Source organism: Nasonia vitripennis, chromosome 2 (assembly GCF_009193385.2).
Source record: "Nasonia vitripennis strain AsymCx chromosome 2, Nvit_psr_1.1, whole genome shotgun sequence".
Classification (NCBI taxonomy): domain Eukaryota; kingdom Metazoa; phylum Arthropoda; class Insecta; order Hymenoptera; family Pteromalidae; genus Nasonia; species Nasonia vitripennis.
The window spans coordinates 6,147,638-6,174,791 of NC_045758.1; the positions used below are offsets into that span (position 1 = coordinate 6,147,638).

The 27,154-nt window shown below is 49.7% G+C and overlaps 1 protein-coding gene across 10 annotated transcripts in view; it reads right to left on the reverse strand.

Annotated features, from left to right (window-relative positions):
- LOC100122454 overlaps positions 1-27,154 on the reverse strand; it is a 206,622-nt gene that overhangs the window by 150,404 nt on the left and 29,064 nt on the right. For 7 of the 10 annotated variants that reach the window (XM_031923872.2, XM_031923867.1, XM_031923866.1 and 4 more), the window contains 2 exons: positions 22,277-22,343; positions 1,836-1,891 (listed from right to left, as the gene is read on the reverse strand). In XM_031923872.2, coding sequence (XP_031779732.1) covers positions 1,836-1,891; positions 22,277-22,331 — 111 coding nt within the window. In that variant the 5' untranslated portion in view covers positions 22,332-22,343. Of the gene's footprint in view, positions 1-1,824; positions 1,892-10,732; positions 11,329-22,276; positions 22,344-27,154 lie in introns of those variants that run through there. The other 3 variants (XM_031923868.1, XM_032597004.1, XM_031923871.1) reach the window with 3 other exon arrangements.

The window sequence follows — 27,154 nt, forward strand, 5'->3', positions numbered from 1 at the left end:
AGTGAGCGAGAGAGAAAAGCTGCGAATGAATTAAGTATAAGCCGCGTGTCCCGTCTGCCCGCCACCGATACACTTCGCGGTCATCAATTATTTCGGCGCGAGCGACTTCTCTCTTAGCTCGATTATCTCTCTCTCTCTCTCTCTCTCTCTCTCTCTCTCTCTCTCTCTCTCTCTCTCTCTCTCTCGGCTGCTGCACTTTGCCCTCGCGAGCATCCGACACGTATAGGATGAATTAGTCATAAATTTTTCCGATGCAATGCAGCGCAATCCGCCGCGGCTCATTTTAAATTAAACACTCGGTTTTTCGGTAACCGCAACGAGCGTAATGACAGGCCGCGTGTCATCGCCCGGCGAAAAACGCTGCGGAGGAGAGAGAAGAAGGAATAATTTTCTCCGCGGGTCTGAATATTTCAGCTGCGGTTCACCCTAAATGCTCGCTGAACTGCAGCAGCAGCAGCAGCAGACTGCACACGCGCGCTGCACGTCGTCACCAGCGGCAACGAACGAACCTGTGGGAAATCAAGCTACTTTCACCCTCGCTTTCTCCGCTGGCTCATAATGCATGAGCTGCTTTCTCTCCGTCTTTCCGCGAGCGCCACAGGGGCGAAATAACACCCTTTTGCGGCTAATTTTGCGGATGTATATGCGTGACGACGACGACGACGACGGGTATCGCCGACCCCCTACCTACTCTCTCTCTCTCTCTCTCTCTCTCTCTCTCTCTCTCTCTCTCTCTCTCTCTCTTATATGGCGAAGAGACAAAGGAGAGACTTATCGGAAATTACACGCTCGCGTACAGCCGATCTTTACCGAAGCCGCGCTGACGCTCTCTTCCAGGCCCTTGATCTCTGTTCGCGCGCGGAGGGACACGCGCTCGCGTGTACTTATGATAATAAGCTGTCGTCGCTATGAGCCGAGGAGCCTCCGAAAATTCAAGCCGGTAATCAGCCGCTTTCTTCCGATCAGCCTTCCTCCGTATTGCACGCACACACACATAGTGGAACTGTTATTATGCTCTCTCTCTTCTCTTTCTCCACGATGATGATAACCTTTCATTTTCCCAGCGAGAGAGTGAATAATTTCTGAGCAGCGCCTGAATTCTTCATGGCGTATATTTTGCTGCCGCGACGAGGCCTATTATATTATTCAAGTAATGGCCGACGGGCTTCTCAATAAGCAAGAGATATCAATATATCAGCTGTGAATATACACGAGCGCGCAAGAGAAACCTGCGAAATGAACAATAAACGTTTTCGATATAAATTGAAAAATACCGCGTCTCACCGCACACGATATTTCGGAAGCGCAAAAAGCTCAGCCAGTCTGCTTATACACGCTTCCGCAAAACGCCCCGTATATAGCGCTGCACGTTTAGCGCCGCGCTTCAATAACTGCACTGCAATATATATATATATATAACAACAGGCGGAGGAGGGGCGTATAATTGTCATCCCATATACGTTTTTCCCTGCTCTCTCTCTCTCTCTCTCTCTCTCTCTCTCTCTCACTCTCTCTCGGCGGCGGCAGCGCAAGACGAATGTACACGGGGTACGGGTCACGCGAGCTACTCAGAGTCGTGCCTGTCACAGAGCAGCGCAGTATAGCGTCCACGCGAGCTATACGGTATATACACTGCACCACGCAACACACATAGCTTATATACCTGTGTCCCGAAACAACATCACGCGCGCCGCGCTTTCTTATTCCAGCGAGCTTTGTGTATCAGATTTCTAATTACTAATTTATATACTGCGGTTTCGCAGTTTTTAAAACCTTCGTTTCAGACTCGAGATTAAAAACGATAAAAATAATAAGTATACACACATAATACTCACCCTCTCGACCGACTGATGAATAGGCGCCTGATAAAGAGACAGCGTCGGATGTTCGCCTGGAACGAGAGAAAAAGAAAGGCAGCTCATTAGTTTACAAGCCAAACTCTGCTGCGGGCTTTTTGCGTGTACCGTATCGGGGCGCGAGGGACATCGCGCGTTCCACATACGAGGTGTGCGCTGATGATGGCGCAGCGCCGGTACGGGACTGGTACGGCGGGGGCGAAGGTAGGAATAATTGAGAAAATTAATTATTGCCATGCAGCGGCGGCGCAGCAGCGGCGAGGATGTCATGTGCCTTCGTAATTAACCGAGGGGCATAATTCAAAGCCAAGTGACTTGTTAATAACGTCGTTTCGTCTTCGTTCGGATTTATGCTCGCGCGTGGACTACTGCTATATCTGCGGATGAAAATTTACGCGACGTTTTTAGACAGCTCTCTGCGACGAATATAATCGATTGATTCATGACAATTATAAAAGCGCAAACTTTTCCGAGACAAGATATCGCGCGTATAATTTTCCGTGCATCCCGTGCGCTCGCGAAAATTACACGGTCGCAACGCAAGAAAGTTTCTCCGTGTCCCTATAGTGTATATCAATCGAGTGACATCGCTACGCTGATAATTACAAGTAGCGCAACGTAGTCGCTGGTCATCTGCGCTAGAAAATCGTACGCGGATTTCGCGTTGCCGCGCGGTAAACATTATGACGTGTCGCCGCAACTTCTTGTACACATACGAGTGTATGCAAAGCTTTGAAAAGTTTTACCTTCCCCCTAATTAGAACTTCCTTCGGGCACACGGCGCTGCTTTATATGGAAAAATAAAGCAAAGTGCATAACGCGTCTGACCGTATCGGGCCGCTTCCACTGCCGCCGAAATACATAATCGCGCGGGATATTCCGTGCGCCGAGGTAAACATCCTTCGAGTGAGATAAGCCAATCTTGAATTATACTCAAATTAGCGAGGCCTTAAACAAGCCGCAAGAAGCGTCGAGACAGAGCCCCCTGTAAAGAGCACACACATCTCAAGGATACACACACATACATGTATCGGTCGCAAATCGCCCCGCGATTCACGCGCGCCGGTCTTTCCGCAGCATAGCATTTAGATGCAATCACGAAACCAATTGGGATCGGTAAATACTCGAGCCCTATATACACACACGTACACGTATACACGAGCTAAGAGCCTCTCCCTCGCGAGAGATAGGAATACGCGCAGGTGAGGGCTCGTGAGTATACAGTCAAGAGAGAGAGAGAGAGAGAGAGAGAGAGAGAGAGAGAGAGAGAGAGAGAGAGAGAGAGAGAGAGTGGAAGCGAGTCGATTCATCCGTCTAGATATGTCCTTGGAGCATGCGAGCGTAATCACGCGTTTCCGATGAATCTGCACTAGCGAGCGAGAGGGTCGACTATTTGCGCGCGCGCGCGGCAGGTGCTACGAGGAAAATTGATACACACGTCGTCGTATATAGCGGGAGGTATAATTTGGACCGCTGCTGCAGAGCTGCACGTTTTCGACATCTTTTTTCATCGCGTGCGCTCGAGCAGCGGCGATATTGAAAAATCGAGGGAATTAGCGGGACGAGTGATTGATACGCGCTCGAAACTGCCTACGACTTTTATTAGATATCACTCGTCGCCTTTTTTTCCACGCGAAATCGGATATTGATTGCCCTTCGCTCTCTCTCGGCTCGCGTTTATTGGATATATCCAGCTCGCATGCGAGTATTGTGTAAGCTCGTGTTTTATATCCTACGATGTATATAGGCGAATAAAATTGAGCGTGTCTGGCTAAATATTTACGCGGCAATGTGTATCGTTGCGAGCAATTAGCTAAATTACGCAGAATAATACGGATTTAACCCCCGTCGCGCTCACGACTCTCACGTATATATATAAAGGCGCTCGCGAGCGCGAATCTGCCCTTGGGCTCATTTTGCGTAACATGCTACTAATTCTGACGCGATAAGTGGTTGAACGGGAACGCTATGTACGAGAGCTTCCTTGAGCCTGTACCACTACTCGAATGAATGTACGCGAGGGCTGTGCGGCATACACTGCCGAAATAAGCCAATTGCCAGCTCCTTCGCCGTGTACATGCGCGATGCTCTCGATTTAATAAACTGAGAGCTTTTGATGCGAGACTGAAATAAGCGAGACGGATCGAATTAAAAGGAAAAGTCCGCGCGCGTGTGTCGTACTAATCGTAGGAGTGGATAGACGTTATAGGCTGGCAAAGCGGGCCGCGCTCTTGCGGAGTATGAGGCGGGATGAATATGCTCGACCTTTGCTGCTGCTTTGACTCTGATGTGGTCTGCGGGCTGAGCTTAATATCCCCCGGCTTTTGACTTCGTCAAATGAACGCACCTCGACCAGATACTTGCCTCCTCTCTGACTTTGCCTCTCTCTGGCAGACCTTCAACAATGCATCGCGCGCGTATCAGTCAAAGACTTTACAACCGTGTGTGTGTTTAAACGTTGATCCTCCGAAAAAACGCCCGATCGCTATCAGCTCGACAACGGCAACAATAATCGAGTCTGGAGGGGGTAAATCACGGGCTAAAAGTCGAGTGTGTGTTGAGCGCACGGAGTCCTGGCACGGACTAGCACGGATATTACCCTCTCCCGCGCTCGCCCCTTTCGCGATTGTATACAGAAGACGATTCACGTGTGCCATGCACCGTCTACCCCAGTACATCTACACGTCCTTCTCTTCCGGCGGCTACTGCATTGGTAATTAATTCGCCGCTCGTTCGTCTTTTCTTTTTATCGTCGAGATGCTCAAACTGTGATAATTGGCTTCCTCTCTCTCCATTTCAATATTTCAGTCACGCGAGTAGAGAGGCCGTTTCCTTAGATTTTTCCCACCGCAGCCGCGTCTGCTCTAACGACTTTCGACCAAACAAAGTGTGCGATACGACTGAGGCGAAATTTCGAGCACGACGCGCTCACGCTTTATGCAAAACACAAGCCATACACTCGCGCGCCTTATTAACTCTTGAAAACAGCGGCTGGATGTAAGTGCTTCCCTTTCTCGCGGCGGCACATCCGCGGATCTCCTCGGAGTATTCTAATTGTGAGAGACAGTCCCGGAGAAAATACTCGATGGAAGTTGCCTCGCGGATACGCATGCAGTAGGCTGTACACAGAGTATTCCAAAGTGCCAGAAGCAACACTACCGCCTCTCGGCGGAATAAGCATCCTCGGCGCTCGCTCTTTCCCCCCTTCTTTCTCTCTCTCTCGCGCCTCGATATAACACCTACAGGCCGCCGCCGACGCCGACGACGCCAGTTTCTTCTCTCTTATATACCTCCGACATCAGCAGCAGCACTCGGGGAGACGCCGCTCTCCTCATTCCACCCTCTCTCTCTCTCTCTCTATCTCTCACTCTCATCCTCGACTTAATTCCGAAAGCAAAATTAAGTACCTCGCCGCGGTAAATACAGTCGCTCGTTCGCTCTTCTCTCTCGTCGCTCTTTTACGATCAATGCGAGACTGCCTCGCCGCTGCTGTAGGCGCACGCGTCGCGAAAATAATCGAATTACCGCCGGCCTGCCTTATTTCTTTTTTCTTTTTTGTTGTAATCAATTTGTTCAGATTCGTTCGATATTATAACATAGGATCGCAAAAATATGGATCATGGCTAGTGAGGCTTCGACTGCGCCAAAAAACGGCATCGAGCAAAAAGAAGAAAGTGGGCGGAGTATAGGGTAGAGGCGAAAATTGATGAGCGATCACGGCTGCTCCTGGCAAGCTTCTGTTTGACGTTTACACGGGATGCCGTCGAGATAGAATCGTGGCAGGCGGCCAGGGTCCTGTTCGTCGGGCAATTTTTGGATCGCTTATACAGGCCTCGATTCGATATAGTCTAATCAGTGTCTGCCAACGGTTCCTTACTGTAAACCGAGTGACTGCTCCGAGCAACGATTTTTCAGACGCAAAATAAAAAGCCTCCGAATAGATCACCCTAATTGTCGGACAGCCTCGAGTTGCGAGTGGAATAATTCAATGAAACGTCCGCGAATTCCAGCAGCAGCAGCAGTGGAATAGAAGGAAAAACGCGTGGTGGAGTGAACGACGATATAAAGTCTCTCTTTCTCTCTCTTTCTCTCTCCCGCGCGAGCGAGCCAGGGGTCAGAATTTATAAAGCTCATTTCGGCGGCGGAGGAAAAACATTAGAAAAGTTTCCTCGCCACGGGCAGCAGCAGCTTCGGCAGCAGGACATTTCCAAGGGAGTATACGTATACGCTGTTGACCATCGCGCGATTTATTGCGCGACAACGCAACGATAATGCCTCATGCCATCTCACACACATAACCACACACACACACGCGCGTATAATATAAGAGTCGGGCGAGCGCGTAATGTACGTCCTCTTTCTCGCGCGGGAATTATTCATTGTTAGCGACTTTCGCTCGGTCTGAGGAATAAATCAGTCGAGACGATATTTATTTAGGCTCTGCGCCTCGGCGTAATTCAGCACTTATCAGCGTGAGAAAATAGAAAATTAAAGGAAGAGAGAGGCAGCCAATGAGGCCGCACGCAGTACGAAATTAGTACTGGGACGAGCGATTAGTTGGGACGAGTTTCGCGCTGTACACTCTCCCTCTCTCTAGTGCGGCCTGTATACGCGTATACCTCTCTCTTCCTAATTTTCAGCTGCGGAGTCTCTGCCGTCGTCGCCCGTAGGCAGGGACACCTCATTAATATTTAGACGTATTTTGAAGCGCCGGCGAGTAGTCGTGCGCGGCGTCTTCGCTGATGCTCTCTCGTGTGTCGCCGACGCCATTTGCATCGCCATCTACTCGCGGTCTTGGCTTTATATGTATATAATTATTAATCGCGAGACGAGCTCCAGACGCTCGGAAACGCACGAGCGGTATTATACTATTCGATGATTTATCCTGAATTTTCTCGCAGTTCGTTTGGCGAAGTCGCCTGATTAACGGACAGGCCTTGCTTACAGTTTACCAGGAGCCGATCGGCGCATTAAGTGCCTAACGAGTTCTGCGATCGACGTTACACGGGGCGAGCAAGAAGAAGTGCGCACGGCGGCGGCAAATGAAACGAAAATTGGGAAATTAAGACGCGCGCGCGGGCACGCAGCTATAGGGAAAATAGTCGTGCGCAGTTTAGGAGAACGCCTAATTTCTCGTAATCAAAGTTGTATTCAGTAGCAGCGCCCGTGTATATATATACACGAGCGAATAAACCCTTTTCATCATCTCTCGTTCTCTCTCAGCTCACTCTACGCGCGAAGAAGAAAATTACTCGGCAAAGTTTATAATTAATTAAACTTAATTGACACGTAACGCGAGAGCGCGCGAAGCACCTTTAGTGCATTTCCGTGTTGTTGTTGTGCGTGTGTATCGATTTCGTTTCAGTCGTTGCTCTCACTGGTATTGTTAATAATAAGCCTGGCATCCTCCCATTCGAATTCAGGAGTAAAAATTACGCGTCACCCGTACACTCTCGAAACGAAACCTATGTCCTTCGGTCGAGCGTATACAAGGCCGAGAAAAGAAGAAGGAACGAGAGCCAACTGCACTTGCCTTCGGCTCGTGCGCGCAAGAGAGAGAGGGACTTGTAATCGATTGCCCGCGAAAGTTTCGAAACTTTACAGCAGCGACGGCTGCGCGAGAGAAAGAGAAAAGCAGCTCTTGCCTGCGAGCTCGAAGCGAGGGAGTGAGAGAGGAGGAAAGCGCGGAGACAGGAAAATGAGGATAACGCGGCGAAAAGCGAACGAGGAGAGAGAGAGAGAGAGAGAGAGAGAGAGAGAGAGAGAGAGAGAGAGAGAGAAAGGCGAGGGAACGACCGAGGAGAGAGCAGAAGAAGAAGAAGAGGGAGCCAGTGAAGTCTGTAAATTTTCTTACATTTTATGAGCCATCAGAATTTCATAACCTCGAGCCAGTCCGTGTGGTACTTTGCACAAGAAAAGTTTCTCGGCTCCGACGTAGCTCTCTCGTCGTTGCTTTCCTTCGTGCAGCCGCCTTTTGCTTTCTCTTCCATTAACTTCGTTCCCGCGTCTCTCGTGCTTTTTCTTCCTCTTTCTCTCTCGCCTTTTTTTTAAACACCGCGAAAGAAAAGATAGGCTCGTCTCGATGATAAAAAACAAACGCCCCGGTGTGCGATGGACCCTTTGCGGAGAGGAGCCGAGCGATATTCTCGATGAAGGTGTATAATGGAAACGGTGCAGCGTTCTTTTTTTTTGCCTCTCTAGCAGTTGTTCTCGAGAATCGGCTTTATAAGAATATTCGGAACGATGATATACCCGCGGACGATACAGACATTCGAAAGAAATTAAAAAGTGTATCGCCGCGCGGCAAAGTTTTCGCAACGTGATGTCACAATTGAACTAATCTGCTTAATAACTTCCATAAGTTTGACTTGCGCTCGAGCAAGAACAGGAAACACACGGGGAAACTTCGGTGTACGCGAGAGCTATTAATTGCATGAACCGATTAAGAATACCGCCTGCTTTCTCTCTCACTCCCTCCCACGCGAGGCTGCTCGCGGAGCGAATAATCGGCCTGAAATTAAAATATACACAATGATTATTGTGTACGTCGGCCGAGTCGGTCTGTTAGCGCAGCGATGATACGTTAACTCACTCGTCTGATTTATCGGCCTACGGAACTCGTCGCGGAAAGTAAGTGTGAGAGAACTAAGGAACTAAAAAGTTGTTCCTCCCTTGTTTGAACGAGTTTTTGGTGCAGCTTTTAGGTGAACGCCCACCGCGCTGGAACTTCTCGCGCGAACAACAAGCTTTTCAAGTTCATAGAATTGAGACTGGTATTTAGTTTGACAACTGAAAACTGTAGATTCGCTTTTAAAGTTAGGTCAAACAGGAGGAGTCGAGTCGTTACGCGAACTAAAGTTCCCGGCTCCCGGATACTTCATGGAATGTTTCACATATTTTCCGGATCCTCTCTATACTCTACAGCGCCGTTCAAGACGACGACGTTACTTTTCCTCACACGAATTTATTTTCCGCCTTGTGCATAGAATCACATACGCCGATAAGTTTTCGGAGCTACCCAGCAGCAGCTAATTTTCGCAACGCCTCGGCCCCGATTACGACGACGTTCGCCATCTAGCGGGAGGAGTAGCTAAGCAGCGAGCCAAGCCGAGGTTATAGTACGGCGCGAGATTTACACGCTGCGTGTTTTATGGAGGTGCTTTTGCGTGACCTCGGGGCTAAATAGCGCATGAGACTGCGCGGGAACATAAGTGACTAGTACGCTGAGCGACGGCCTGGCGTCTATTCCTCTGCGAGTGATACGACGAGCTTTAACGAAGGTTCGCTGAAAATGGTGATGTTGCGTTGGATCGTCAACGTGATTATATAGAGAAGGGAAAATAGCCTGGAGTTTAATTTCGAATTGCAAGTACGTAGAGCTGACGTGTCAGGATTTGATTCCGCGCGATCGTGAAATCAATAATGCGTTTACTCAGGGTATGAAAAAGAAGACTTTAACGCTCACTTATAGACGCGCGCGAGCGTAATAAACGGGTGAAACTCCATCATTAAGAGAACCCACAGTGTTCTATAATAAAAAATGTCTATAACTCGGCTATACTGTACAAGTACGGTGTTTTTTTTTTCAACGCTGAATATTTCATCGAGTTAAACAGAGTTATTTTTGCACTCACACGATAAAGGATATAAAAAAAATCGAGCTATTTGTAATCACGCGCGGACTGTCGGTATTAATATTTACGCTCGAGTTACGCCAAGTCCCAGATAAATAGTCGACAAAGTCTCGGGAGCAATTTTATCGTTTCTATAGCGTTCTGTCAGTGTGATTTAACGCCAGGGACACGCACGAGCCGATAATTGCAGTCATTTCTAACCGTTCGCTTTATTAGCCGAGATAATCTTATCGCCCTATTTCCACGTACCATCCATTTTTCCCTCCTACGTGACACTTACATGTTTACGAGCTAAATGCTCTCCGCTAAAGGGATCTCGCTGCACGCTGGTGAGTAACAAAATAGAATTATTGCTATTTATTGTTAAAAACGTTGTAACGAGCACTAGTCTGACCGACACGCATGTGACTACCTAACAGACGTTCTTGCATTGTTACTGAAAAATAGAACAAAATTTAACCAACAAACACGATTTTCACCCTTATCCCCATAACTTATGCTCAAACAAGCGATAGTCTCTCCATACCACCTCCGTTATATTCTCCCGTACAAATCAAGACGTACACCCGCACAAGAAATCCGGCCGTGCTCGCATATAAAGCTTGCAGACTTGCACACGCATACGTGTATAGGAGAGATCGTGTGTGAGCATGTAAGCTCTCTCCCGGCGGGACTCGCCGGCGATATTTCATCAGAGCAAATCGGGTGCAATGGGTCAGAAAGGATCGAATCAGCGCCATGCAGTATAGTAGAGCATATATAGCACACGCGCACCAACTACACTCTTCTCTTCCGTACGCGCGGCGGATCTTACGCCTTTCTCCCCCGCAGGTATTCAGCGGAGCGTGGCTTACGCTCCGATTATGCCATTTTCAAGGGCGAACGGATTTGATTTTTCTCCGAGGGAAGGGGGAGAGGGAGAAAGGAAAACACTGTGCAAGCGATACTATGATTTATACAGGGATTGGGGGGAGGGGGCTTGTTTGCTCCCTAATAATTACGACGCGGAAGAAGCTTTTTTTCGAAGAAATCACACGCGCGGTCGACGAACTTGCATTGGTTTCAGAGTCGATTAAATTTGCAACCGCATTAACCCCGATAAGCTCGCGATCTCGGATCATTCATTATTCGGAGTTGCAATCTGTTTCGAGTGGCGATACGCCAGCCAATTTAAAATTAACGTCCGAAGCGCGCTGGTTTATTAAAGTAACAGTATAAGATAAGATGCAAGCAGATACTCACGGTAGCGAATTTTGAAGCCTCACAGAAGCTGAGAACAGCAGCAGCAGAGAATCTTGGGAAATCGTTGATTGAAGCTTGCGCGCACTAGCAATATGGCTGCTGCTGGTCTCTCTCTCTCTCTCTCTCTCTCTCTCTCTCTCTCTCTCTCTCTCTCTCTCTCTCTCTCTCTCTCAGCCTTAGATCGTGCGGAACCAACGCCGCCAGCGCGCAACCAGCCGAGTAAAAATCTCACCCTCGCCGTCGATTTTTTCTCTCTCTTACAAACAGGACGCACAGCAGTTATACTTCTCGAGTTTCAGGTGACCACAAGATCAGCCGCGATCGAGAAAGAGTCAGTAGGTGCAGCACACAGAGTGGTATACGCGCGCGCACCGCGTTCGCCGGCACGCTCAGCTATCGCGACACAGAGAGGCCAGTGGTGAGCAGCGCGCGAGATCCGACGGAGAAAAAATATGGCAACAATGACTGCTGGCAGAGGAGGGCAGCCTCTCTCTCTCTCTCGCTCTCTCGCTCTCTTTTGCTCTTTTTCGCTCGCGCGCGAGAGAGGAGAGCAGAGCAGAGGCGGGCAACAATCAGCGCTCGCGCCGTGGGAATATCTCGCGGGTACTTGTCTTGGGCAGCGACGGCCGCGGGGCTGCGAGAGAGAGCAGCAGCGCCACGTTTCACCCCCTCGGAAAGAGAGAGGAAACGAGAGAGGAGCGAAGGAATAGGAGTAGTTGAAGTAGGAGGGAAGTGAGGGCGGCTGAGGAGGACCGCTCGTGCACGGAGCGAGCGAGTCGCGGGGGCGGGAGTTGCCGGCCCGCCCCCACCCGCCGGTCCGGGGCTGCGATTGGACCGAGCTCGAGCAGCAGCAGCAGCAGCAGAAGCGAGTCGCTCTCTCCCTCCGACTCCCTCTCCCACGCGCCCGCGCGCGCGAGAGAGCTCTTATTTTCCCGAGGCTTTTCCACCTACGTGCTCTCTCTCTCTCTCTCCTTCTTCCCGGCGCGCCTGGTCCTCTCTTCTTCCTTTTTGAGCGCGCGAGCGAGAAAGCAGCCGCAGCGGCTGCTCCCACTCTCTTCTTGTATTTTTCTTGCTCTCGCTCTCTCGCTAGGCAACGCTCGACCCTCTCTTCTAGCCCCCGGAGAGGCGCCTCCTCCCAGGGCCTCTTTCGCGAGCGCACGGGACCAGGCTGCGGAGGTGGTGTCCGGGCTGCTCCTCTGCAGAGGCTCGCGTCCTGCCTCTCGCTTTTCTTGCTCTCCCTCCCTTTCTCTTGCACACACTCTCTAGTGTGTCTTGCTCGTTTTCTGCTGCTGCTACCGCCGCCACTGCTGCCCTTTCTCGAGGCAGGGGCTTTTTATTTTCTCTCCAGCTTTTCCCAGGCGGAGCAGCGCGAGACAGACTGCACGGCTGCAGCGCCGGCGAGAGCGAGAGGGAGAAATTTCGCAGGGCAGCCTTTCGTTGGATCGAGCGATTCTTCGGGGCAGCGGCGGTGGCTGCAACGGTGAACCCGAGCCCGCCTGTCGAGTCTGCGCTCGCAATTACGTAACGAGTTACGTGCATGGAGAACTGCCGAGGACGTATATTTCTATACACACGCGCAGCTCTCTCGGCGCGAGTTGTCAGGCTGTATACTACGCGAGAAAAATAACCCGAGCGCAGGTTGACGTTTACTTTTCGAAATTCAGCCTTCTCCCCCGATTTTGACGTACCAATCCTCGTCACGTCTCTCTCCCCTGTACACGTGAACTTGGAGTAACTCCGGAGCCGTAATTGCCCGATCGTCGAAGGTCACGCACGTAATAATAAGGAGTCGCGCATTGAGGCCATAGGCAGAGCGTTATCCGGCGTTAATTGCGAAGAGTTCGCTTAACTCTTTTCGAGCGCGCTGCGCAAAAATCCCTAGAACGAAGGCTGTGTGCATGCCGTTATAATCACCCGCCGACGCTCGCATTCTTCGACAAATTGGATCACGCCATCGGCTATCTTACGCTCCGACCTTGTGTGTTTTTGTTTTGTACTGGGGGATGATGCGCGTGTGTGTTTTAGGCGTGACTCGGCGCAATTTCGGATGCAAAGGGGTGAAGTGCCCGGTTTTTCCTTCGCCGCGCGAGTCCTACTTCGCAATGAGTCATGACATCCGATTTACGTCTTCGGCGGCGGCAGCAGCGTATACGTGTAAACGTCAAACGCCGGTAATTAACTGCACGACGGCTGCGCATGAGGCGCACCGGAAAGAAAAATTGCGCGCGCACGAAAGTATACAAGCTGCTGATCACGTCACGGAAGAATCTAATTACGGCCTCATTCGAGCCAAAATCGAAGATTTTTTTTATTTTTGTGAGAAAACTTTCGAAGACCCTAATAATTTCCTATAAAGTCCATCGAGAAGAGTACTTACCTACTTCCAGTCGAGCCCTCTCCGACGGACCGATGGAAGCTGTTGATTTTCCTCAAAAACTTCGGAAACTGCCGCTCATTAGTACTTCAAAGCGTTAAAGGAGCGAAAAATACCCATCGCACAGTAAAAAAACTTCTCACTCGCGCACAGCGAAAAAATCACACCCGTCACGCGTAAGAAAGCACCGAGTCCGCGTCGATCCGACGGACGACACTAGAGCGACGACGCGTCCGTCGGCAAGAGCCGCGCCGGCCGAATATTTCGCGTCTTCGGTAATGCCGCGCGCGAGCTTCTGCGCGCGCGAGATGTAGCACACCGCGGGAGGTCCTAGGCACTACTGAACCTGCGGCCCCATGGCAAACCTTGTTAACGGCAGTCGACAACCAAGTTTAAACTTTGGGTAACAATCCCCCTACCGAACTACCTCTGCCAAACTCGCTCTCACTCTCCGCAGACTATGCATCCCTCTCTCTCACTCTCTCGCTCGCTCCGTCTTGTTTTCTACTTATCTCGCTCCTCATCCGCGTTTGTCCCTCTCTCACTCCAGCGTCTCCTACAACTTGTCGGCGCGTTTATGAGAAGCGCTAATTCGACGACGACTGCTCGCGGGTAAAAGTGTTAATTCCACGCGGTTTAAACTTCGTACAGCGCGGGAGAAGATTCCCTTCCTCTCTCTCTCTCTCTATCTCTCTCTCTATCTCTCTCTCTCTCGGCGGTTTCTAATTGAAAGGGAATCGCGCGCGCGCGCGCGCGATTGAAATTAAAAAGTCGCGCTCGCGCCAGCTCTGTTTCGAGGTCAGGAAGTTCGGGAGTCGGCTGCAAGTTGTTAGTTCGGAACTTAGTTCAGCGCCGAGGAAAAATAATGAATGTGCGCGCGGAAGACAGTCTCTCGCGCAGGGGGAGAGAAGAGAGAGCTGTTAATGCGATTCACCGCGGCGGCGATTCATGAATGAATCGTCTGCTCGTCTTAAAACTCCCGTGTATTCGCGTTATATACAGCGCTGAACTTGAGGGAGAGCAAGCAAGTGATAAACAGTTTGATCCGCGCATAGTTCGCGGGACAACTTCTGCTCGGTGTATGAAAACGTAGGCCAGGCCGTTGCGCAGTGTCTCGCGGGCGAAAGAGTGAAAAAAGGAAGAAATTGAATGTTAACCTTGGTAACTGCGCATAAATATGAAACTCAGCAGCCGCGAGCCGGCGCAAGAAGAAAGAAGTGACTAGTTTGTTCAATGGCACAAGAGCGAGAGAGTGAGAGAGATAGGGAGGGTGAGGGGAAAATTCCAAAGTTCTTCGGCAACAATAAGAACAAGAACAAAGTTCCGACTAACACCCAGTTTCACTTCTACTGCTCTTTGGCAAGATGCAGGCAGATAAGTTGGTTAGTGCTAAGCCCTCACCTTGAAATCTTGCTCAAAAATCGAATCTTGCCCTTCGATGATCCGCGTGCGATCGATAGCTGTGACAGCAGTTTTTGTGCCAACTTTTTCCAAAATTTCATTCTGTACGGCTTGCCGTACTCGGCACGTATCTACTGCCACGGATCGAAATACTGGCTTTTCTACATAATCAGAGCGATCGACCGGTACAAAAATACAAGTTCAATAAATTACACAATCCAGAGCAGACACTCCATCTCCCCATATCGAAAAAACAATTTCCAATCCGACGTTTACCACGTCGTGGCTCTATTCCCCGAGCAGCACTAGTCAGCCCCATATCCATGCATCCCCGGCTCTCGAATAAAAAGAAATTGCAACATTATCGGCAATAAGCTCTCCATCCTAGGCTCCTCCCTCTCCTAAACCCTTTAGCCGGCAACAAAACAGCCCTTGCCCTCTCCGCCTCGAGAAACTCGACAAACCAAGGACTCCGTTCGCCTAACCTTCGCCCCTTGCATCCCTTTAGCGAACCGGCAATAATCGTAAAGCCGAGCAGGCGAAAAAAGAAAGAAAGAGAGGGAGAGAGATCAGCGGAAAATCTCTCGGAAAACCCCTCGGAGATGCAGAGAAAGAGCCCGAACATCGGTCGAAAAGCAATCGCAAGCTCTGCGGGAAACCGACTGTTCTCCTGCAGCAGCGGCAGCGAAGCGGAGAAAGAGAGAGAGAGAGAGAGAACGGCGGCAGCGGCCTCGAAATGTCCGACGTGACACGATGCGCCATTTTGCAAGGAAGCAGAGACCGGAATAGTTGCAGCGATTTTCGGCCAGCGCCGCTGCAGGGCCAAGCGGGAAAGAGAGAGACAGACGGACTCGTGTATTGTACTACGCTGAATCTGCCGCGAGGAGAATCCGCGGAGGCGGAACGATGCGCCCTGGTGTTGCGCGAATCGGGACGATGCTTCGCGTTTTCGCCGAATCGAGTCGGGAATGCTTTTGCGCTGTACCTAATAGACCGACGAAATTTTACAGAAGAAACAAAATCCAAAAGGAGACGAGGACAACGTACTTTCGTCCGACGACTACGACGACGACGTCGTACTACACGCTATATATAATACGGAGTACAGCCGGGTCGAGAGGACGGGCGGTGGCCGCGGGGAGTGAGAGAGAGGTAGCTCACTCGCGGGAGGAGATCTCTCTGGCAGTATTAGTGCGAGGCGGAGGAGGAGGAGGATAGACGTCTCCAGGAACAGACACACACGTACACGCGCTCTCGCGGTGCTGCTGGCTGTATTCAAGAGAGTTGGATTAGAGGCGAGCGCTCGGCGGCTCGTCGCTGTGTGGGTGAGTATAAAACTTTTGCCGACTCTGCTGCTGCCACTGCCGTATACGTATACGCATCGACTGCTCGCCGCCTCCAGAGAAAGAGGCTGTGGTGGCTGGGAGCTCTGCGAGGAGTAGGGGAGGGAGAGAAAAAAGAACGAAGAGTCTATACGCTATAGACGCTTTCCACCGAGCCTGCTGTATACATATAACGCACAAGACGAGCTTTTCTCTCAGTCCGCACGTATAAGTATACGCACGCCGCGGAGTTATTCGTCGATCGGCTGTTTTTGCCCAGCGCGCGAATATTAGAGAGCAGCACTAAAACACGAGTTTAATGCAGATTAAGGGCCTCTCTCTCTCTTTCTCGCTGCCGCTGCTGCTGCTGGTGCAGAGTGAAGGGTCCTTTGTAGAGAGCGCGCGAGCGTTTCGTTCGGTATTAGCCCCTGGGAAGTAGCAGGCGCTGCAGCAGCAGTGTGCAGGAGAAGCGGCGGCGGCCGAGGTATTACCTGGAATTACGTCTCAATCTACCATGGCCGTCGACTAAACTAATATTAAAACTTTTAACGTAGTTAGCAGCGAGCACGCAGCGGTTGCTGCTGCTGCTGCCTTTACCCCTCAGCTACCCTCCCTCTCTCCGCCCCGTACGCTTACTCGCTGCATTGACCGTTACCTGGACACTTTGATGTGTTTCCGCGCAAAATTCGCTACTACCAAGTCATAAATTAGCCAAAGCAAGAGGCTGCGATGCAGCGTGCGCGTGTGTGTATAACCTCTGGGTACTTGAGCATATCAAACGACGCGGCTAATTCAGCGAGGAACCGAAAAGCGAGGCAGGATTTTACGCTCCTCAAAGCTTAAAAAGTCGTCGCGCAGAGAGAGAGAGAGAGAGAGAGAGAGAGAGAGAGAGAGAAAGACGCGGTAATCGGATGCACTCTCCATGCGCTACTATACTGCAGCAGCCTGTTCGGTGAGATTTTCTGAAATTCGTAGAGGACTCAAAGCAGCGCCAGCGCTTTGGCTACATTCTGGCCTAATTACTTTTCCGAAATTTCGCTGTGTGTGCGCTGAGAGAGAGAGAGAGAGAAGGCCTGATTAAAAGTGCTCTCTCGAGCAGTAACTTTGAGGTATTTCCAGGAAGCGACGCTATACCACCGCTGCCGCTGCCGCTGCTGCTGCCGCTGCTGCATTCGATTAATTTGCCATGTGTTGCCAAGCGCATTCTTGCTCGCGCAGCAGGCAGAGACTCCCGTCTTCGTGTGCATGCGTGCATCGCGTCACGGATTTTTACGACCCTTTTCCATCAGCGAATGCGTTATACAGTTTTAATTGAATTCGCCCCGCGTTACATAGTTCTGACTGTTATCTAATACACGCGATAAGGCTGAAATAAGCGCTCGAGAATTCGGGAAATATTTCGTCGTGATTCTTCATCGAATAACGTATTAAATAAGAGTAATGCTATCGATATATATTACAGAAATAAAACAATATATCGCCTGTGCTTTAATGCCGACCTATTAACACAGTGACGATATTACGACGCAATCAAAACTCGCGCTCAGCTCGGCGAACAAACGAACTCGAGCGCACAATCAAAGAGCCTGCGGAATATGGCCTTTTAATATTTGCTAACGGAACGCATTTCACGCGCACGAATTGCCGCTAGCTCGTGTACCATAACTTTTTCACCCGCGCCTTTATGTTTCTTCCATTCCGCCTCCCCCTATCTCGAGTTATTTAATTTCGAGTATCGATTCCCATCAATCACTCGGCAGTAAAAATACTGCCCCGTTATCTGGTGTAATTTAATGATTGACTGCGATATAGGCGCACGTGGTAAACTAACTCGCGCGCGCGAGCGAACGGCGCAGTAAAGATAGGCACAAAAGTCATTACAAGCGATTGGCTTGTTAGTGGGCTCGTTTGCGAGTTTCGTTATTGCGCGCTGCGCGAGCAAACGCTTCGATTTTATGCAGTATCGCAGTAGCGAGCGGCTGTTTTATTGATACGGCCGCTTTTAAATGCGATCGAGGCCATTAACACCCGATATAGATAAATTAACGGTTCGTTTAGTTATCGCTCGGAGCTGCGTTTAAGGCTGAATTGCCGTTTATTTTGCAGAGTTGCAGTGAAATTAAGTTTGGAAAGATACGAACGCATAGGTGAAGGATCAGAGCCTACTCGGAGAGCGATGTGCTCTCGCCTCGAGGCCTCAGCGAGGAGTGCCAGCGAGCGCGCGAGAGCAGAAGGCAGGCGCCGGTTTTTCCCCTCCAGCCTCGCCCCCACCCCGTATCCGACACCCCTGTATACGTCGCTCTCTCTCTCTCTCTCTCCTGTTCTCCCTCCGTCTGGCTTTCGCCCCATTAACCATAGGCGCACGGGGCGAAATCCCGGCTTCGGTCTGTCCCACTCGGTCCGTGACTACTGGCCGGCCGCGCAAGCGCAGCGCCTCCTCCTTCACCGACATATATAGGCTGCTCTGCTCTCTTTCTCTCTCCTAGACTTGTACTATACGCGCGCGCTATATAGTTCTTTTTGCAGCGCTCGCGGAGGAATAGATATATACCTATACGCGTTATACGTAGGCGAGTGTGCGTATATGAGAGGTCGTCTCGCGGAGGGACGGAGATAAAAAAAGTTTCGAGAGATCGGAAAAAGGAGGAAGAGGGAGCGAGAGGGAGGCGGATACGAAGTTACGAGTTTTGTTTTCGGCCCTTTTGCGTGTCATTTCGAGAGGGATGTGTGATGGGAGATATTGTTGTTCGACGTAAACGCGGCGATTTTAGAGAAAAAATGTAAAACGAATCTATATGAACCAGAGGACACGAAGATAGGAGATCAGGAAGAGAGCTCGATCATAAAAATTCCCAGCGGAGATAAGAAAGTTCAGAGAGCCGGCCAGTGTGTTCGGGCTCTAATTCATCCCTCAACTTCATTTCGGCCGTCATCAGTATTCCTGCGCGCCGAAACATCCCCGTCCACTACTTCTTCTTCTTCTTCCGTAACTGGAACACTCGCGCTCTCTCTCTGTCTCTCTCTCTCTCTCTCTCTCTCTCTCTCTCTCTCTCTCTCTCTCTCTCTCTCTCTCTCGACGCTATCTCGGCCTTAATCTATCGTGAAATTACCTGGACACAAGTTTCTGGGACAGCGGCGCGCGGAGTTCAGCGACAGCAGCAGCCGCGTAACTTACGGTATAACAAATCACTTTCCCCTTTGGCGACGCGACTCTCTCTCTCTCTCTCTCCCTCTCTCTCTCTCTCTCTCTCGCTCGCTCGCTCCTTGGCGTTCTCGCTTTCGCGCGTTCCAAAAGTTCTCGCGAGCGAGCGAGAGTTCGATTCTCGCGCGCGCCGCGTAACGCGCAATTATGCAAACTCGTGGCCGCGACCTTCGACTCTCTCTCTCTCTCTCTTTCTCTCTCTCTCTCTCTCTCTCTCTCTCTCGCACTTTGTTGGAGGTCGTCGTGCGCTTGCGGAACTGGGGGAAAAATTCAGCGCTGCTGACTCCAAGTATGTTAATAGCCATGGCTGCTGATGCTGGAATGAAATAAAACGTGCGCAGAGGGTCAGTCAAGCGACAAAGTTCAAAGTCTGAAGTTTGGCCGTAGATACGTCCCAGACGCAACTTGCCGCGGAGCTTCAACTCTCTGCGAGCGCAGAAATCTTTCCTAAATTGTTCTCGATCTACTGTGCTGCGGGAAACTTATTTCGCGGGACTTCCGTTCGACCTCGATTAGCTCGCGCGCTTTTGTGTATAGATACCGGGAGGAGCTGTAACGCGTCGATGACTTCTTCTTGGAGGATATACGATTCCCTCCAATAAAGCATATTACCGGCGCCGCGCTCCCGTCGACTTTAAAAATATTATTTATGTATATCGCGAGCGTAAATACGCGAAGAATATTCGAGACGAGGCTAATTTTTTATGCGCGAGAGACAGCGCGAGCAGGAACAGACGAATCGAAGGCTTAACTGCCAGTGACGCCGCGGAGTTGGGAAGAAATTTGAATTCATCAAACGCGAAAGGGACGTGCGGGAAAAGAGAGAGAAAAAGCCAAACGGATGCGCGCGCGGGGGGAAAAATGACGGGGATGAAATCCGTTGCCGGCTTAACGGCTATGGTTAATACTTCTGCCGAAGTTGGCGAACTTATAGCTACTGCGCGGGGAATAAGAATCAAGGCACACTTTCTTCTTTTTATATATATATATATATATATATAAATAATCGTAATAAAGGAGATATTACGAGGAGAGCTCGCGATCGAACCTTGATTATCCGTGGAGTAAAAGTAAATAGCCGAGAATCCGGCGCACGACGCCAAAAGGGAGAGGACACGAGTCGAACGAGCAAAAAGCTTCAATGAAGGCTCGCTCCCTTAGCGCAGCATCAGCGTCGTCGCCGCGACATTAATTGATGTAAGAAATTAGAGAGAACGGCCGCCGTGCGATCTCGCCCAAAATGATTGATTGTATAATGAGAATTCCCTAATAATGACTCTGCGTCGTTTCGAACGAGGGGTTGCCGCTGAATTCCACCAAGACGACGACGACGACGACGACGGAGGGAGTAGAGAGAGCGAAGGAGAGAAAGAGAGAAAGGTATTAAGAAATGGCATAAGATTATAATTTATATTAAAATCTGCGCATGGAGATAAAGAGCTGGAGGAATAAGGCCGAGGGGGTTAGAGCTATACGACAAGTTCATGACCGTATTGAGCGAAGCTCTCTCTCTCTCTCTCTCTCTCTCTCTCTCTCTCTCTCTCTCTCTCTCTCTCTCTCTCTCTCTCTCTCTGCCGACGGCTCCGAGATTAACCCTTTCGTCATTGGCTCGGTAAATTGTATGGACTCTTAAATAAGCTCTTAATCGCAGGCTTCGTTAGATTAAACTATATCTGGCCGATTCTGATAAATTCGTTTTCTCCCACCCAAGCTCTTTCACTGCTGCTGTCTGGATTACACTCCGATATTGTTATGTAAAAATAAGTCCGACTAAAACCGAGTATTTCTACTCGACCGTACACGTACACGCGGTTTAATCAAGCGCTTCAATTTCATCCAACCGCGTAAAACTTGCAAAACAAATGGAAGCTCCTCTGGCAGTCGACGTGTCGTTAAACATAAAACCTCGTAAATAATCCACGCAACGCCGGTGAGCCCGAGCACATCCCTGTATACACACGGAGCTACTGTATACACACCCACTCGCGTTCGGCTTCTTTCAATGAGATGCATGATTTAGCTCTTTCCCTTTAGCTCCCGCGAAAACGAGTGTCGTGCACGCCTGCTCTTTCTCTATTTTGGGCCTATAGACGTCGCGCAAGCAGTGCGTCGTAGCCTCGCTCTCTCAGCCCGCGACGTCATGAATTATAAAATGACGGTAAAAGCGAAAGTTTTCCGATAGCGAGACCTGCCGGCAGCAGCGGTTTTCCGTAGCTACACCCGCTGCAAGACTTTTCGAGGGCTCTGTGTGTGTGTGGGAGTCGACAGCAGCTCGCCTAGCTAATTTAATGAAATAGCGAAGGGTTAACCGAGTTCTGTGCGGCGGCGGCGGTGGTATATAGGTGGAAGCAGTTTTCCCGGGTAAATGTTTAGGTACGGCTGCGTGCAAAGTCGCGAGGCTGCTGTTCCGCGCACACAGCCAACTCGACTCCCCGTATTTTCATTTTCCTCCCGAGCGCTATATACAGCCGTACTAAATTCTCTGATGATCGATACAAACCACGTCGTAAAAATAATTTCACGAGAAAGGCCGCTCGGCAAAGCAATTATCTCTTGAATTCATCCTTCGACTAGTCAACGACGGCCAAAGGTCAGCGGGTCCCTCGCGGACACGAAGGTCAATTCCTCGGAGACACACGGGGTGGTCTCGCAGGTGCGTCGCGCGGCGGCTCAAAGAGAGACACGCAGGCGCGAAGGCGCGATCGAGAAAACAGACGACAGCGCAGGAGCAAACAGCATCGTCGTGATTAGAGTGGCGCGCGAGCGCATTCAAATGCTCGCGACACCAATCATTCCGAGAGCAAGCAACCCTCGTCATGCTTCTCACTCTCACTTGGTGCGAGCGAGAGAGAGCAAGGGAATATCGAGGGCGACGAGGCTCACAAGTCGTCCGTCCGGAAAATGCGTGGGTCAGTCCCAGGGGGCGACAGAGGCGAGAGAGAGAGAGAGAGAGAGAGAGAGAGAGAGAGAGAGAGAGAGAGAGAGAGAGTGGGCTGATATGGAAATGTGAATATAGAAAGGCTGCGAATAAGACAGTGGACAATGAGACTATAGATCGCCGGGGGACCGTCCGAGTGTCCTTCCTGATCGAAACTTTTCCCGCTGCTTTTGTTCGACCGGCCCGCGAGAGATTGGACGTTGAATTTTGCATTTGACAAGGATTAGGACCGCCTCGTGTATGACTGCGGTTTTTCTAATACGCCATGAATATTGTGTCTTGGATTGAATCGTATGTGTACACTCACATGTTTGGTCGAAGAGGCAGCTCGATAGTTGGATGATTGAAAGCAGCAGCAGCATTGGGTGGAGGATCTGAAATTATAAAAATAAAATTCGATTCGATAAATACAATCGAGCAAAAAGCACGGAGAAAATTAGCGCAGTAAATCAAGAAGAGCGTGCAGAGCTCAGCAGTATACGCACACATACGCGATAAACTTGCTCGGGGATAGCGATAAATTCCGGAAGACTGCGCGAGAGAGAGAGTGAGAGAGAGAGAGAGAGAGAGAGGGGGGGGGAGAGAAGGTGGGATACTCCAGTCTGCGCGCGGAAAGGCGTCTAGGCACTGCTAGAGCTCGTCGTCGATAATAAGGGGATGATCTTGAGATAAGGGAGCTTGCGGCATTAATTGAGATTCCAGATAAAACGCGGCAATTTTCGCTGCGGCGACCGGCTATACTACGGGATAAGCATCGCGAGAACAATAGCTACTTCTTCGTCGAACATCTGCGGGACCTTGTTCAAACAAGTTGACCACCAGTTCCTATACTGTCGGAATCAATATTATCGTCGATGTAAATAAAGCTTTGTGCAATAATCGTATAAAAAGGCAGTATACTCGATATGTTCGAGAGACGACAGACGCTCTGCGCGTGTGGCAGATAAATTTCCGGGCTTCACGCTAGCGGAGCCGCGGCGCACAAAGATATTCAGGTAACGGAAAGCTATTACAAGACGATATCTATTGAAGACGTCAGACGAGAAGAGCGCCTAGAGAGAAATAAAGAGCGATTGCTTCGGTAAATCAGGTCCCCTTGCTTCACCCTCTCTCTCTTTCTCCGTCGGGCTCGCTCTTCTAAATACCTAGGCGGTGTGTGTTGCCCCCCCCCCCTCACGCTCTCTCTCTGTCTCTTGAGTTAGCTGCCACCTTGCGCGGGCGCAGGCCTTATTCTCTCGATACGCCTCGCACATACGTATAGCAGTATTAGCGAACCTTTGTCATCCGTAACGGCCTCTTTACCGCCGGATTTATTATCTATTCGTCGACTGTGTATGCCGAGCGTTACCGAGGTAAGAGAGGCGTCTTTCTTTTTATCCCCGTAAGAAGGAGAATGTATGTGCTCGCCTGGGACTATACGGGGTATGGAGTGTGTTGCCGGAATATTAAGGGACAGTAAACAGTCGTATAAATTGTTGGACGAGATAACGGCTGTGTAGGCTTGGATTCATTGATTGTTGTAGGGAAGCTGTAATGATTGGCTATAAATGCTATGATCGAGCGTTTCTACACGATGATAAAAATTAACTGTTATTGTCTACAGCCGTTTGGTGCGTGTATGCTGTGTCGTTTTTCATGAAATTGATCATCGCTGATTATTGCGGGCCAATGTTGTTAAATTTTTGTTTTAAATATTTTTTTTCAATTAATATATTTGGAGGAGACACAATTCGTTAAATTCTAGATCAGTATTATTGAGTTTGACCAACTGCGTTTCCCCGCGAGCCAACCAAGTGAAACCCTATACTTATCGAGAACTCTAAAGAAATTGCTTGTAGGACAAATGTTCATGAATCACAATAAGTACATGAATTTCTACGCTTATAACCATACCATTTTTACTAATTTAATAAATTAACAAACACTTCTAATGAAATGTTTCTCTTCTACACGATAGGTAAAAGTACAATCGACTGCGACATCGATAAAGAAACACCCACATCCATTCCAAGCATCCCCTACATAGCCCAAACATTATATTCCATAAAAATTCATGTACCACTCGATGCCGACCCCATCGCTGCATCGTTTTTTGCCTGCATGTACTCTATTAGCATGACACACACTCGAGATAATATCGCCTTACTGGGAGCCATAAATAAGGTCAGAACCGGTCACTTACGTAGGCGCGCGCGCGCCATTCCTATTATACGCCTAAGCTCCGACGGCGCGCATTCCCCCAGAGAAAGAGAGCAAAAAAAAGACAGAGAGTAGATTCTTATCGATATTCTAGGCGCGAGAGAGCGAGAGCAAGAGATGACGTATGGGGGGTGAAAGCAGGCGCGCTGCTCCTTTTTACGGGCTGCGACCATAAATTGTCCGATCGCCATCGATAACAGCCCGCAAGATACGCTATCTCGTCGAGGAGACTGGACGTCCGTGCGCAAAACGCCGATAGGAGAGACAAGGCCCGGTTTACAAGAATTATTTATTGCCGATCGGACGCCAATCTGTAAGCATCCTCCAATAAGATATACGTCTCTCCTTTGATTTTGCATTAAAAACGAACTCGAGTCTACATAACAGCGTCTCTATCAAAGCGGCGTACATCCTCATAATATTCGCGCGTCCGGAAGGGTATTTAGAAAAAGACGCACACATAGAGCTCGGCGAAGAAGGCGATTAAGGCGCCCAAGCAAGCATCAGGCGAATGCCTGCTCGGAGCTCTAAGCCAGCGATAACCGTTGCACGCACGTTCTGGCGAAGTTGCGCGGTCCAAGGCGATTTATCAAAGTACGCCGACGGTAACGCGACATAACAGCTTATTCATGCGCGTAAGGATCCCTTGCGCAAGACGCGCGACGCTGTCGGAAAATTTCGCGACGCCGCTCGGGATATACATCTCAGGTCGGCTTAATCGACACTTTTTGCGCCATCAATTTCACGCGCTCGCATTGTTGCTTCGCCCTTATTTATCGTATCGTGTGTCAAAAGATCATTTTTGTAGAAGGCGTATTAGAGAAGACGGTGTGCAATTAAAAAGCTCGGCTAAGCTCGAAAGTTTGCCGCAGTTTCCTGATCCAGCAGCAGGAAGGAATAACCAATCCGAGAGCTCCGGGCGCAGTAGCCGAGAGAAAGATCTTGTTTATACCCCCGACGAATATTCACGTGGCGCGACTGTAGCTTGCAAAAATCCAAGAATTTATAGTCCAGAGACTTACCGCATCCGTTCGTTTTTCTAAGAGTATAAGGATAGCGTCTTAGAGTTTCGCGGTCGGAAATGCCGGGGCGCGTTCGCCTCTCTCTCTCTCTCTCTCTCTCTCTCTCTCTCTCTCTCTCTCTCTCTCTCTCTTCGGCGGCGAGTATCGAATTGACGTATAGCTCGGAAGATAGCGCGCCGAGAGTAAACAACCGATACACATGTATATACATGCCGTATATACGCGAGAAGAAACTATTTTTCCAGAGAGATGCACCTTCGAGCGACGGAAGTACGTGAGCAAACATATAGCACGTAGGGGCGATGTGTTTTTAGCCGAAAACCGCGTAAACTGCACGGCAGCCGCTCGTGAATCACTCGCGGCATTGATTTATCTTTATTTATCACGAAAAAGTCGACATATTTCGAGAGCCAGAGCTGCTCTGATTTATTCATAGCTCTCGATCGCGAGATGTTAGGCGAGACGTCTCAGCTCTTATTGGATATTCGCGAACGCTATAAGTATCGCGCTAGGTCGAAAAAGCGAGTTACAAAGGTGATATCCGAAGACTTTCAGATTCTCGGAAACTTAACAAGTTACTCGCGGTGTCTTGGTGCGTGTAAAAGAGAGAGTGGGTGGAAAGTTTGTCTCTCAACTTACTTTGACATTCTTTGGTAAATAAGTTCCTCGCGAACGGTTAGGATTTCCAGGACGAGTTAGCGCGGCGCGAGGGTCATGACCATCGGAAGAAAAGGAATTATCAAACTCTCGAGTAGAAAACAAAGCGTCGCGCCCCGACTTTTCAACTGCATAATCATTTGCTAGATGGATTATTCAATGAAAACAGCCAATCATCGCAGCAGCTGCTTTCAGTGTAATCGTGACGATAACGCGTCGAATCCCTCGCGAAAAATTCGTCCCGACAAAAGCAGAGAATAGAGATTATTAGCAGTACGCACACTCCGCCGAATTAACGCGGCTTATTTGGCGCTCATCCGAACGACATCGAATACGTAAGGTGCGCGTATGCGAGTGAAACTTGGGGTGTGTGAGTGTGTACGGTATGTCGACCGGCTGAATTAATCAATGGATTAAACCGAGCGAGCGAGACGAGAAAGTCTTTGGTGGATGCGTTAGATGGGGTGGACACACGGAGCTCCCGTGACGTGACTCGTTTGTCATCTAAATGACCGGGCATTTAGCGACGCGGCTACTTACGCTTGGCGGAACTGGCTCTGCGTGTGTTAGGTATATTATCCGCGCGAGAGATGACGAATTTCATCGAGAGCGACGACTCGCAGGAGAGTTTGCGATATATTATACATTGTGTATTACGTATCCGAGCGAATTAGGCGGGAAGATGCTCTCTCTCTCTCTCTCTCTCTCTCTCTCTCTCTCTCTCTCTCTCTCTCTCTCCCTCTCTCTCTTTCTCGCGCCAATATGCGCCGTGTGACACGGCTCGTTAGAGAAATAATAATTCGACGCGCTGATGCCGCTGCTGCTGGGAAAGTTTGCTCCTTTTCTCGTTTACTCATGGAGTGAGCGAGTTTTCGGAGTTACGCGTTGGGTTTTGCATTGTTATTTGAGAAAAGAGGGGCGGATGTTCAACTTTTGTTCGGATCATGCGTTCAAGGGAAAGAACGCAGTTTTTATTTTTTTATTATTTTAATAACAAACTTTTAAACCGCGATCAACTCAGCAATTGTAAATTGTTCATAATAAGCCCGAAAGACCACTCGGGCAAGTTGCACATAATGGCGGTAATGGCTAATAACCTTCGAATCTATCCCAGCTAATGACCAATGCCCTCACACTATCTATACAGGGCGAAGGCAGCAGCGGCTGCTACCGCTGTATCCTAATACGCTTAATACTCCGAGAAACTTGGCACTCAGGACAACTTGAACCGACGGCTAGACTACTGCTCGGCGTTGATAGAGAGAAAGAGAGAGAGGGTTAACCGGTGTAATGGGAAATCGGCTCGT